General features: G+C 41.3%; 1 protein-coding gene across 1 annotated transcript in view; it reads left to right on the top strand.

The window, feature by feature from the left end:
* The window catches only part of CLUL1 (clusterin like 1), a 31,084-nt gene extending 21,492 nt beyond the window's left edge, over nucleotides 1-9,592 (top strand). Inside the window, exons 6-7 of the mRNA XM_021929978.2 lie at nucleotides 3,465-3,679; nucleotides 8,157-9,592. Coding sequence (XP_021785670.2) covers nucleotides 3,465-3,679; nucleotides 8,157-8,348 — 407 coding nt within the window. The 3' untranslated portion in view covers nucleotides 8,349-9,592. The remainder of the gene's footprint in view (nucleotides 1-3,464; nucleotides 3,680-8,156) is intronic.
* The last annotated feature ends 4,705 nt before the right edge of the window (nucleotides 9,593-14,297 follow it).

Raw genomic sequence — 14,297 nt, 5'->3', positions numbered from 1 at the left:
AGTTGCAAGGTTATATACAGAAGCAGAGGTTTTTATAACAGAAAAATATACACTTAATATACTGACCTCTTACAAAAATAGTCCTGCTCAAGCATCCCTCTATGTATCATTAACATCTATTTCCTTCTACCCAGCTAAAATAGTTTATTAATAATTCTTGAATGTCACAAGATAATACAGAATAAATCAGATAATACATTAAAATGCATCTGATAATCAATATGCACCAGATAATAGATACAGTATACATCAGGTAATACAGTACAAATTCAATGAAAGTTTAGTGTTGCAAAGGTAAAATGTAAAGAATGTCCTAATGTGCTCCCATACTGCTTAAAACTGTTATTATAAATTGCATTTTATTATAAATATATAAAGAATGGGCCGGGCGCGGTGGCTCAAGCCTGTAATCCCAGCACTTTGGGAGGCCGAGGCGGGTGGATCACGAGGTCAGGAGATCGAGACCATCCTGGCTAACATGGTGAAACCCCGTCTCTACTAAAAATACAAAAAACCAGCCGGGCGTGGTGGCGGGCGCCTGTAGTCCCAGCTACTCGGAGGCTGAGGCGGGAGAATGGCGTGAACCCAGGAGGTGGAGCTTGCAGTGAGCCGAGATCGCGCCACTGCACTCCAGCCTGGGCGACAGAGCAAGACTCCGTCTCAAAAAAAAAAAAAAAAAAAAAAAAAAAAAGAATGATATAATAGGCCAGGCATGGTGGCTCATGCCTGTAATTCCAGGTCTTTGGGAGGCTGAGGCAGGAGAATCACTTGAGGTTAGGAGTTTGAGACCAGCCTGGCCAACATGGTGAAACCCTGTCTCTACTAAAAATATAAAAATTAGCCAGGTGTGGTGGTGCACATCTGTAATCCCAGCTACTCCGGAGGCTGAGGCAGAAGAATCGCTTGAAACCAGGAGGCGGAGGTTGCAGTGAGTCGAGATCGAGCAACTGCACTCCAGCCTAGGTGACAGAGTGAAACTTTGTCTCAGAAAAAAAAAAAAAAAAAAAAAAAAAAATTCTCAATCACCTAGATTGAGAAATAGAACATTACCAAAACAGAGAAAGCCCCACTATGTCCCCTTCTACATCACATTCACTTTATCTCCTCAAAAGGAAAGTGCTATTTTGAAGTTGGTATTAATTATTTCCTTGCATTTCTTCCTACTCCTACCATGTCCCTTATACATATAATATATACACATGCCTATATCCTACATAGCAATGTTTTACATTTTGATTTTTGCATTGTCAATGTAGAACTTTTAACCTTAAAAATATGCTTCATACAGCCAGGCGTGGTGGCTCATGCCTGTAATCCCAGCACTTTGGGAGGCCAAGGTGGGCAGATCACGAGGTCAGGAGTTCCAGACCAGCCTGACCAGCATGGTGAAACCCTGTCTCTACTGAAAATACAAAAAAAAATTAGCTGGGCGTGGTGGTGCGTGCCTGTAGTCCCAGCTACTCAGGAGGCTGAGGCAGGAGAATTGCTTGAACTCGGGAGGCAGAGGTTGCAGTGAGCCAAGATTGCACCATTGCACTCCAGCCTGGGCGACAGAGTGAGACTCCGTTTCAAAAAAAAAAATGCATCATACAAACATGAAATGGGCACATGTCTGGCTGGGCGCGGTGGCTCATGCCCGTAATCCCAGCACTTTGGGAGGCCAAGGTGGGCAATCACTTAAGGCCAGGAGTTTGAGACCAGCCTGGTCAACATGGTGAAACCTTATCTCTACTAAAAATACAAAAATTAGCCAGGCATGGTAGCGTGCACTTGTAGTCCCAGCTACTCGGGAGGCTGAGGCACAAGAATCACTTGATCCCAGGAAGCAGAGGTTGCAGTGAGCCAAGATTGTGCCACTGCACTCCTGCCTGGGCAACAGAGTGATACTCTGTCTCAAACATAAAAAAAGAAAAAGAAAGAAAAGAAAAAAAAGAAATGGGCACATATCAAATGTTAATTTGACTATTTAACTTATTAATGAAGGAACCAGCAGAGTGTTAGAGCTGGGTCAAAGGAGTATAAGAGAGACTGGAGTGCTTACAGTCAAGGACAGACAGGATGCTGAAAGATTATGGAATTAGATATAAGTTAGTTAATATTCGAAAAGGCAACTAAACTGTAAATTTTGCCATTATCTTTTCTAACAGACCAAAATAATTTACATCTCTACTAGACAAACATTTGCCACTTTTCATTCCATAATTTACAGGTAATTTCATGGAGTCAGGCCCTAATCAATAGTAAATAGTGAAGACAACAAAGGATCTCTTCCTTAGACCTTGAAGTGATCTTTGGGTCGACCTCTTAGACAATAATTTAGTATGACATTGAAAGGACATGCAAGCCTGGGCAGCAAAGTGAGACCCCGCCTCTATAAAAAAATTAAAAATTAGCTGGGCATGGTGGTGTCAGCCTGTAGTCCCAGCTACTCAGGAGGCTAAGGTGGAAATAGCACTTGAGCCCAGGAGTTCGAGGCTGTAGTGAGCTATGATCACGCCACTGCACTCTGGCCTGGGTAACAGAGCGAGAACCTGTCTTGGAAAAAGAAAAAAAAAAAAAAAGAAAAGAAAAAGAAACGAAAGGAAATGCAGCCATTCTTTTGCCTTATTTCCAAGTTCTGGATAATTTTTCTTTCTTAACAATATAAATATTATTACTTATGTATTCTTTTGCAATGTGGCTTTTCACTCAGTGTAGTTTGCAAGAGTTAGCCATGTGGATACGTGCCGCTCTAGTTCATTAATTCACTGTTGTATGTTGGTCAATGTAGGCAGATCACTATTTATTTATTCATTCCCCAGCTGAAGTACATTTGCTTTCAAGGTTTTGCTATTATAAACACATCTCATACCTTTAATCAAATAATAATTTTGTCTCTTCAATCAGCTTTGATTTACTTTGTTCTAATACTAAACACGCAACTGTGATTATAATTTCATTATTGATAAATATAAACTAATTTCCAAAACATCACAAATCTTTTTTTTTTCACTATTTACTATACACTTTTGGTCTTAATTTTAAGTGGCTTCACTATATGTGGTTCTTTTCCTCTTTTCTCATACTGATTACTGGTACTGGACATATACATCCAAAATCAAACAGTAGTGTCCTTTTTAAGGGATAAATGGGATGTGATGTAGAAGGGGCATAGTAAGGACTTCATCTGTTTTGGCAAATTTTTTCTTAATATAGGTGGTAGGCATGTGGAATTTATGACAAAAAGTTCTGTCTCCAGCCCAGTTTCTGTTACATAAAACCATATAATTAACAGTTAAACTGGATCTGATTTGACACAGATGTAGGCGATATTAGTAATTACTCCAGAACAACAGACATAACTAAAAACTCCCACAGGCAAAAGGGGAAAATAGACAGTGTAAGGGCTGGGATGTAAGCCCACGTCGCCCACCTCCAAGCTTCATGGACCTTTTCCTTCTCCACGTTACTTTCTTCTTTGCTAGACTGTCCTGGCGTACCTGCTCTACACACAGAATTAGACGAGGCCATCAAGTTGGTCAATGTATCCAATCAGCAGTACAGCCAGATTCTCCAGATGGCCCGGAAGCACTTGGAGGACACTGCCTATCTGGTGGAGAAGATGAGAGGGCAATTTGGCTGGGTGTCTGAACTGGCAAACCAGACCCCAGAAACGGAGATCATCTTTAATTCAATACAGGTAAAGGCGAGACCCAAGAGCAGATACGGAGATGACATGTGCACACCTTGATTTCAGTGTTAATTTATGTATGAATTGTATCTGAATTTGAAAACAAGCTGCAGGGGGTATTCATATTTCCATTGTGATTGCCTTCAGGCTGACTTGATTTAACGTAGTTCATGGTCTTTAGAAAACAAGAAACTCTATAAGGAAAATCAATTTAAAACACAAAATAGGCCGGGCGCGGTGGCTCAAGCCTGTAATCCCAGCACTTTGGGAGGCCGAGACGGGCGGATCACGAGGTCAGGAGATCGAGACCATCCTGGCTAACACGGTGAAACCCCCTCTCTACTAAAAAAAATACAAAAAACTAGCCGGGCGAGGTGGCGGGCGCCTGTAGTCCCAGCTACTCGGGAGGCTGAGGCAGGAGAATGGCGTGAACCCGGGAGGCGGAGCTTGCAGTGAGCTGAGATCCATCCACTGCACTCCAGCCTGGGCGACAGAGCGAGACTCCATCTCAAAAAAACAAAAACAAAAAAATACTTTCTAATCTAGAAATGGCTAATTCTGCTTAGAGTTATAGGGCTATAACTGATAGAGGTAACCTTGAAGAAATCTGGCCAATGTAGTTTTTAAGAGAGAAGACTTACAAATAAAGCAATTTGAGTTCAAAATTTGACTCTGAAACTTACCAGCTGAGTAAGCTTGGGAAAGTACCTGAACCATTGTAGGCCTCAGTTTTCACCTGTAGTAAAATGGGAACAATAACAGCTATCTTAACATGTACACCTAAAAGTGATTAGTATAGATTTCTTATACAAAACAAGAGCTCTGTAAATTATAGCTCTTATTAGTTGCTGACACAATAAAGCCACTGAGTTATCTTGAGAATTAAACATTTATATGTTACTCTTCACATAAAAATATATTGCCAGCTGGGCACGGTGGCTCATGCCTGTAATCCCAGCACTTTGGGAGGCCGAGGTGGGTGCATCACTTGAGGTCAGGAGTTTGAGACCAGCCTGGCTAACATGGTGAAACCCCATCTCTACCAAAAACATAAAACATTAGCCAAGTGTGATGGCGCACACCTGTAATCCCAGCTACTCAGGAGGCTGAGGTAGGAGAATCGCTTGAACCCAGGAGGTGGGGGTTGCAGAGAGCAGAGATCATGCCACTGCACTCCAGCCTGGGCAACAGAGTGAGAGTCTGTCTCAGAAGCAAAAACAAAAATAAAAACATATTGCCATCTTAAATTCCACCTATACCATGACTCCCAGGTTCAGTCAATAACTTTTTGCATAACACTCAAGTGACTTTTCTTCCTAAGACATCCCCCCTCCAACACACACATATTACCTTAATCTACAAACGCATCAGGCTAGTGATTCCTGATGAGGCTGGTATCGAGGGGTTCCCAAAAAGAGCTGGATACAAAAATTACTGGGCAGAACAATTGAAGATGCAATATTCTATGTAGTATGTTATGTTGGTGCCCTATCCAGATCCCTGGGGATCCCTTTTACCAGCTCCCACTGGTGCTGGTGCTGCTGCTAACTGCTTATCTCTGAAACTTTCTCCCAAAGATTGCCCTTGGGGCACTTATGCCCCAGAGTTTCCTGCAGGATCAGGCTGAGGCTAATGGTCATCTGAAGCCATATTCTTGCTTAGCTGCTTTCTCTTCTCTAGTTTGCTTGCCTCTCCCCTTAAAAGTCACACCTGAGAGCACTCCTTTATAAACCATTTCTGTCAGAATCTCAGGCACTGCTTCTAGGAAATTTGACTTACAGCATTCTGTAATCCAGCATTTCCCTCTTTCAAACTACAAAGCTGTGGATCGTGCATGATTTCAGAAATAAGTTTGGAAAGTCACAGCAAGCTCATTAAAAAACAAGGTTAAAAACCATACAAAAAATAGAATAGGACAAACTAGAAAATATTAGCATGTATTGCATTTCATAAGTCATATGCACATCATGGAATTTCATTTCCATTTGGTATATGTGTATGTGTGTAAACATATATACACACATATGTAGACATACATGTGTGTTTTGAGTCATGCTATCAAGTGTATTCATTACTACAGACCACAGTCAAAGAGTTTTGAAAGCCACTGTTCCAATCCCTGCTAGCTCTCTGATTCTGTAACTCCATTAGATCATACTCAAGGAAGGTAAAGTAATTCAATATATTCGATCATCCTCGTATATACAGACTTTAAGTTTAATGAGGAAAACGTATTGTCTTGAAGAATAAAACTTGAAGAAAAATTTTAGCAGTGCTTTCAACCTTTAGAAATCTACAGTCAGGCCGGGCGCGGTGGCTCAAGCCTGTAATCCCAGCACTTTGGGAGGCCGAGGCGGAGGATCACGAGGTCAGGAGATCAGAGAGACCATCCTGGCTAACCCGGTGAAACCCGTCTCTACTAAAAAATACAAAAAAAAACTAGCCGAGGCCGTGGCGCCTGTAGTCCCAGCTACTCGGGGAGGCTGAGGCAGGAGAATGGTGTAAATCCGGGAGGTGGAGCTTGCAGTGAGCTGAGATCCGGCCACTCCAACCTGGGCAACAGAGCAAGACTCCCGTCTCCAAAAAAAAAAAAAAAAATCTACAGTCAATATTTAGTTGTTTTTACCATTGTCAGTATTTCCTATTCTGTGCTTCAATTTACTTCCATTCTGGTGTCTCTGAGTAACACTAACAGATGTATCTAAAATTCTTTTTTTTTTTTTTTTGAGACAGAGTCTCCGCTCAATAGCCCAGGCACTGGGCATGGCAGATCTCAACTCACCTGCCCTCCGCCTCCCACTGTTCTCCTGCCTCAGCCTCCCGGTAGCTGGACTTCCCAGCCCGCCACCGCCAGCTGTGTTAGTAGAGACAGTTTCTGCAGGATGATCTTGACTCATGATCCCTCGGCCTCCCAAAGTCTGAGACCCAGCAGGCCACCGCTTCCTCCTGGGAGGCGGGTCTGGCTCTGTAAGCCAGGCTGGAGTTGCGTGGCCGGATCTCAGCTCACTGCAAGCTCCACCTCCTGGAGTTCCGCGCCATTCGCCTCAGCCTCCCGAGTAGCTGGGACCACAGGCGTCCACCACCGCCTGGCTAATTTTTTGTATTTTTTAGTAGAGAGGGGGTTTCACCGTGTTAGCCAGCATGGTCTCGATCTCCTGACCTCGTGATCCGCCCGTCTCCGCCTCCCAAAGTGCTGGGATTACATCTAAAATTCTTTATGCTGATAGCAAAGGCACTTCTATATAAAAACCTCCACATAAAATAAAATTATGGTTTTCAATTATACACTTTTATAACAATTATTACCACTAAAGAGCATTTACTAGGTGTCAGGCAATGTTCTAATAACTTTTTCCATATATCAGACCATTTAATACCCTCAGTGACCCTATAAGGGAAGCAGAATTCTTTCCGCAGTTTTTCAAATGAGGCACAAAGGAGGTTAAGCAACTTGTCTGAGCTCACACAGCTAGTAAATGGTAGAACTAGAATTCAGAGTCAAGCAGTATTTCTCTAGAATGAGTGAACGTAACCACTTTGCTAAACTGCCTGTGAAGTTACTTTTCTCAAAACAGCTCTTATGTCACCATGTAAAGAAAAATACAAACCCATAAAATAGCAAGTGCTGAAGAGAAGCCTTAGGAAAGAAATATGCAAATTCCAGCAAGTGAAAAGGGTTATGGCCCCTGGCTGTATAATAGTTACGTAAGTGTTTACTTTACAATTATTTAAACCAAACAAATACTTTATGCCGTTTTTATATATGTTATAGTCACAGAAAGAGAAGGGAAAATTTAAAAATCATTCTCTTAAGGTTACATCAAGTTGCCTATCAGTTCAGTTCCATTTAAATGATTCAAATCAAAGTCTATGCACTGGAGAATTCATTAAGAGAGTAACATACATGTTATTCATTAAGAGTGACATAAATTTTGCATTGATTCTTGCCAAAATCACACAAACAACCATAAATTGTAAATTTTTAGGAAAACTCAGTACAAAGCTTGGTGCAATGCAATAAAGTTTGTGGCACAGACAGTAATACTCAGCAAACATCCCACCTGCTGTCTCATATTTTCCAGCTCCCCCGTGGTTAAACGTTGCCATGTGGCAAGTTCTGGCCAATGAAGCGTGAGCAAAACTGAGAAGAGTTCTTTGTAGACTGAGACAGTGAAGAGCCTATGTGTGCTCATCTATTCTCTTTTTCTGCTGAGGGCACAAAGAAAGTCATGAATTCATCTGCTACAGCTATGAGATAATGTGCCTCTGCCTACCAGGCTCCTCAGTGTTTACTGGTATGCAGCCCTTGTAACGGACACATAACACGAGCAAGAGATAAATCTTTGTTGCATGAAGCCCTAGGAATGCCGGGACTAATCTGTTACCTCAGCACAGCCTAGCCTATCCTGACTAAGGTGGTATTAAATTACTATTGAACGTGTATTGGGATTTAGTAATCTTTTACTGTATAATCCTTCTTCTGTAGGTAGTTCCAAGGATTCATGAAGGAAATATTTCCAAACAAGATGAAACAGTGATGACAGACTTAAGCATTCTGCCTTCCTCTAATTTCACACTCAAGATCCCTCTTGAAGAAAGTGCTGAGAGTTCTAACTTCATTGGCTACGTACTAGCAAATGTTCTACAGCATTTTAAGGAACATTTTAAAACTTGGTAAGTAGAGTGCCTGGTTAGGAATGCCTTGTTGACAGGAATAGTTAATTCTCAAAAGGGAAAAACAAAGCTTGTTTGAAAATACCTGGAAAATATGTTTAACCTCATTAATAAAGACATGAAAACAAACAAGATGGCATTTTCTGCCTATCAAATTTGCAAATTAAAAAACCCCTGGGAAATCCTGATAGGAATGTGATGAAATGGGGATTCTCATATATCATGTATTAGTGGGAACATACATTGGTTTTGCCTTTTTGAAAGCTATTTGATTATGCATATGAAGAGCCATAAAATTTCTTTTTGATACGATAATTACACTTGTGAAATCAATCCTAAGGAATAAATCTAAATTTGATGAAAAGTTCTTCCTCCAAGATCTACATTTACAAAATTATTTAAAATATTAAAAATGTTAAACATTATCTTAATGTGTAAAAATGGTACAGTGGTTAAATAGATTATGGCTAAATACATTCAATACATTTTATGAAATGTTAAAAATATTCAAAAAATTTAAATAATGACTTGCTAACTACTTTAACAAGAGCTTTAATATAAGCCAGTCTTGGAGGTAAGATTATTATCATCATTTTACAGAAAAAGATCCTGAGGCTCAACGTCCAAGGTCCAATGAACTACTCAGGTCGGAGGTGGTAGAGCAGAATGTGGAGCCAGGTCTCTCTCTGACTCCTTCATCACACTGTACTGCTTCCTGTTAAGATATTTGCTCAAAACATGCAAGATATAAAAATCTGGGTAATATGATCAATCTTAAAGAATAATTACATTTTAAGTTACTCATAAGGGACCTTGTTAGTAGGTCACCATCAATGTGTAATTAAGCCAGATGTGACAGGATTTGCTGCCTCTCCCTTTACTTCTGAATTCTGGAGGCCTTTTTTTTTTTTTGGTTGTATCAGTCAAACAGCCAACATCTTTTTAGCATCTACTAAGTTTAGATACAGGAACTAGGTACTGTGAAAGAGAAAATGAAAAATTTGACAAGATCCTGTCCCCAAGGAGCTTCCTATCCAACAGGGAGCACAAGACAGATAGACAGACATACACACAACTATAAAGCAAGGCAGGATTTAGAGAGTTCCCAGGAGCAGGCTCTGGGAGTTCGGGGGAGGGCCGTTCACGTTCTGGTAGGGAAGAAACTTCTGAGCTGGATATATTCCCTTTCTCACCGTCCTTCTATCCCCTCTCTTCTTCTCCTTTCCTCTTTCCTCTTCCTCCTCCCACTGTCTCCTCTCCCTTTTTTTCCTTTTTTTCCTTTTTTTTCTTTTTCCTTTTTTTTTTTTTTGAGACAGAGTCTTGTTCTGTCGCCCAGACTGGAGTACAGTGGCATGATCTCGGCTCACTGCAACCTTGGCCTCCTGGGTTCAAATGATTCTCGTGCCTCAGTCTCCTGAGTAGCTGGGATTACAGGTGCACACCATCACACCTGGCTAATTTTTGTATTTTTTAGTAGAAACAGGGTTTCACCATGTTGGCCAGGCTGCTCTCGAACTCCTGACCTTAAGTAATCCACCCACCTTGGCCTCCCAAAGTGCTGGGATTACAGGGATGAGCCACCATGCCCAGCCTCCTCTCCCTTTTCTTTTCTTTTTTTTTTTTTTTTGAGACAGAGTTTAGCTCTTGTTGCCTAGGCTGGAGTGCAGTGGTATGATCTCAGCTCACTGCCACCTCTGCCTGCCAGGTTCAAGCAATTCTCCTGCCTCAGCCTCCCGAGTAGCTGGGATTACAGGTGCCCTCCACCACACCCGGCTGATTTTTTTTTTTTTTTTTCTTTTTGAGACGGAGTCTCCCTCTGTCGCCCAGGCTGGAGTGCAGTGGCTGGATCTCAGCTCACTGCAAGCGCCGCCTCCCGGGTTTATGCCATTCTCCTGCCTCAGCCTCCCGAGTAGCTGGGACTACAGGCGCCCGCCACCTCGCCCGGCTAGTTTTTTTGTATTTTTTAGTAGAGATGGGGTTTCACCGTGTTAGCCAGGATGGTCTCGATCTCCTGACCTCGTGATCCGCCCATCTCGGCCTCCCAAAGTGCTGGGATTACAGGCTTGAGCCACCGCGCCCGGCCCACACCCGGCTAATTTTTTGTATTTTTTGTAGAGACGGGGTTTTGCCATGTTGGGCAGACTGGCCTGGAACTCCTGACCTTAGGTGATCCGCCTGCCTCAGCCTCCCAAAGTGCTGGAATTACAGGCATGAGCCACCACACCCTGCCATCCTCTCCCTTTCTTAAAAATACATCAATTAATTAAATATATAAATGTAGATACACACACAGGCAGCATGAAAGTGTATAGGTTGGAGAGGAGACTATTCCAAAAAGGGGGACGGCATGGGCAAATACAGCAAGAAAGAGTAGAACATCTAGGTACTGGGGGCGCTGGGAAGTCCTGCTAAACTGGTCCCCTCACACTGTGGGGCCTTTAAGCTTCCCTGTGTCAGGGCACCTCCCCTCTGTGAGTTTGGGTTCCTTCTTTGGTTGCAGGCAACCAAAACCAGCTCAGCTGAAAGAAATGGAAGGATGCTGACTCACGAATCAGAGGGGAAGCTGGACGACTATGCCCAGAGCCAGGCAGAAACGGGTCGGGTCTAGAGTCTGGGAGGAGGAAACCCATGGACAGTTGCTTCAGGGCCCAGCACTCACGGTGAAGCAGCTGCAATTGTTTTTAGTCCTCGGATCACTCTGCTCAAGATGTGACTTGCCAGGAGGAATCTGGCTGGCCCAGCTGGGATATGTGTGTCCACTTCTAGACCAGGAGAGAGGAGAGTCTTGGTTGACATTCCCCATGTGTACCTCTTCGTCTAGGTTACTGAGTCATCAACAGATCTCAGTTCAAAAAGTCACTTGTTCAGGGGCAATATACCCTCTTCTACCCATAAACTAGGGGCAACATGCCCTCCCTCCCCTTTCATACATGACCATAACACCATGCAGCACTCAGCTCTTGTAAGTTGACATTTACCCACGTGGCTCTTTATGAACGTTCATCTCCATCCCGAGACCTACAGTCCATGAGGGTACCACCCTTCTAGGGTTTTTGTTCTTCTCTTTGTCAGTGGGGACTTAGGACTGTGCCTGGCACAGGGCAAACCCTCAATATTTGTTGAACAAATAAATTAATAAACACATGTAAATGAATATTAGTAGAATACAACAAGAGTGACAGTAGGTGAAGGTGGAAAGCAAAGGTGGGAAGAGGTCAGGGCTCTGAGTGCCGGGCTGTGGAGTCTGAGCTTCACTCTGCAGCGCTGGTGAGACGCGATAGGTTTTAGAGAAAGGAAGCCTCATGCTGGTGCCCCAGTGGGTACTGACTTCGCGTTTGTAGCCAAATCAAAGTTTTTCCCGTAAAGTCATCTATCTCTTTCCCAGATGTTGGGACTTGCAATGGCAATGGGAAGTGAGATACTGAGTAATTGAGAGATCAAGTATTTTGATCTCTCAAAATATTTTACTAACAAGGCATACAAAGTGATTTTTCACAGGCAATGTTAATATTTTTCTTTTTTATGTATAGTTTTAAAATTCTAAAAGTAACAAAATCACAACTACCAAACATTTAGATGACAAAAGTTATCCATAATCCCACCATCGTAACACAACCACTATTATCATTTTACTGTTTTCCTTATTCACATTTTCTACTTATTTTCTTAGATTCCAAGAAATAGAATTACTTGTTTAGAGGTTATTAACAATTAACATCTTATTTTTCTGGATATATATATTGCTAAATGTAATAACAGCAATGTCTGCAGTACCAATTTCTCAAATACTAATTTGCATTTCAATTTTTTTTTTGAGACAGAGGCTCTCTCTGTTGCCCAGGCTGGAGTGCAGTGGCATGATCTCGGCTCACTGCAACCTCCACCTCCCAGGTTCAAGCGATTCTTATGCCTCAGCCTCCCAAGTAGCTGGGATTACAGGTGTGCAGCGCCACACTTGGCCAATTTTTGTATTTTTTAGTAGAGATGTGTTTTCACCATGTTGGCCAGGCTGGTCTCAAACTCCTGGCCTCAAGTGATCCTTCCGCCTCAGCCTCCCCAAGGGCTGGGATTACAGGCATGAGCCACTGTGCCTGGCCTGGCATTTCGATTTTTAAAATCTTCAGTAGTAAATGAAAAATTTTATCTTATTGTTATAATTTTATGGTTTTTTATTGTTCATGAGAATAAACATTTTCCAAGTTTGTTTACTCACTGAATTTCTTTTTTCTGCATCTTATTCAGTATCATGGATACAATTTTGTCAATTTTCTGATTATATCAATGCATTCAGGGTCCCAAACCTGCCAAAGTTTAAAGACAAAGATACTAAGGGAAAAACCAGAAAAAGATGGTAGAAAAGAATCACCCTGGCATTGTCAATCATGTAAACATTTGTCGGGTGCCCTAGCTGCAGGTATATGGCTCACTGAAACATGAATTCCAATTATAGGGTGAAATATATATTTAGAACCCTCTTTTGGAACTTTCATCTAGTTATCTAGCATCCTAAGTGCCTGGACATTCCTGATTGGTTTGCAATGTGTTTTATTTCCCATCCCCAAGTTTCACAGCTGCTGGCCCTGGGATTAACAGTCACAGGCTGTAACACAATGTCTTGCACATCCCGAGTATTGAATAAGCTTTTGTAGATGGATTCTTACCATCAACATCATCATGAAAGGCAAACATACAAAATTTGTTGACTAATATAATGAGTCATGAGTGACCGAAGTTTATTGACCAAACACTACGTACATGTAGAGTACAGAATAAACACTTTATTATCACATCCGAGGAAAAGACCATTTTAGAAGCTCAACAACCCAGGAAAACTGTGAAGATTTCTTCAAATTGTTAAGAATATCCATGCATACAGGTTTCACATTATTTTGCTATATACAGTATCAATTTTTCCAAAAGCCAAGAGCATTTTATTCTATCACCCATCCTGGACATTTACTCCAAGAAAAAATACACTGAGTCTATAAGTAATTGATTAGTATTTTGATCGTTGCTGCCTTTTTTTTTTTTTTTTTAAAGGTAAGAAGATCTAATGCATCCTATATCCAGTAAGTAGAATTATCTCTTCATCTGGGACCTGGAAATCCTGAAATAAAAAAGGATAATGCAATAAACGTAGTTGCAGGAAAGTGTGTTAGCTATATACTATGAAGTACTCTTAGTTTACTTATGTTGAACGGCTTAGCTATTAATACTCAAATTGAGTTAAAATGAAAATTCCTTCTTAAAAAATGTAATATGTATTACATTTTACGGTACATTAGTAGTTCTTTGTATATTGAAAAAATACTAAATCACCTAGGTGTCTATGTTCTATCACATCTACAAACATGTCACTTTCTAATTAATAAAATGTTCTTCCATTAGTTTGCTTTTACACTTAAAATATATATAATTGACTTTCTGGGAAAAATATCTGAGATTCATTGCTTTGTTTCGTAAAAACCAATAGCTTCTGTGTAGTCTTTTTTTAAATTGTGGTAAAATATACATGGCATTAATTTACCATTTTAACCATTTTAAAGTGTACAATTTGTGGCATTAAGTACACTGTTGTGCAACCATCACCACTGTCCATCTTCAGAACCTTTTTATCTTCCCAAACTGAAACTCTGTGCTCGTTAAGCACTCACTTCCCATTTCCCCGTCCCCCAGGCCCCAGCCCCCAGCAACCACGACTGTACTTTCTATGAATTTGACTACTCTAGGTACTGCATGTAGGTGGAATCATTCAGTATTTGTCTTTTGTTTTGTTTTTTGTTTCTAAGACAGGGTCTTACTCTGTTGCCCAGGCTGGAGTGCAGTGGTGCAATCATAGTGTCCTTTTGTGACTGGTTTGTTTCACTTAGTGCAATGTTTTCAAGGTTCATCCATGTTGTTGCATGTGTCAGAACTCCTTCCTTTCTTTGGCTAATATTCTTGCATAGATTTA

The sequence above is a fragment of the Papio anubis genome, chromosome 19 (assembly GCF_008728515.1).
Source record: "Papio anubis isolate 15944 chromosome 19, Panubis1.0, whole genome shotgun sequence".
Lineage (NCBI taxonomy): Eukaryota > Metazoa > Chordata > Mammalia > Primates > Cercopithecidae > Papio > Papio anubis.
The sequence above is the reverse complement of the archived record's forward strand: the minus strand, read 5'-3'. Positions and strand labels throughout refer to the sequence as shown.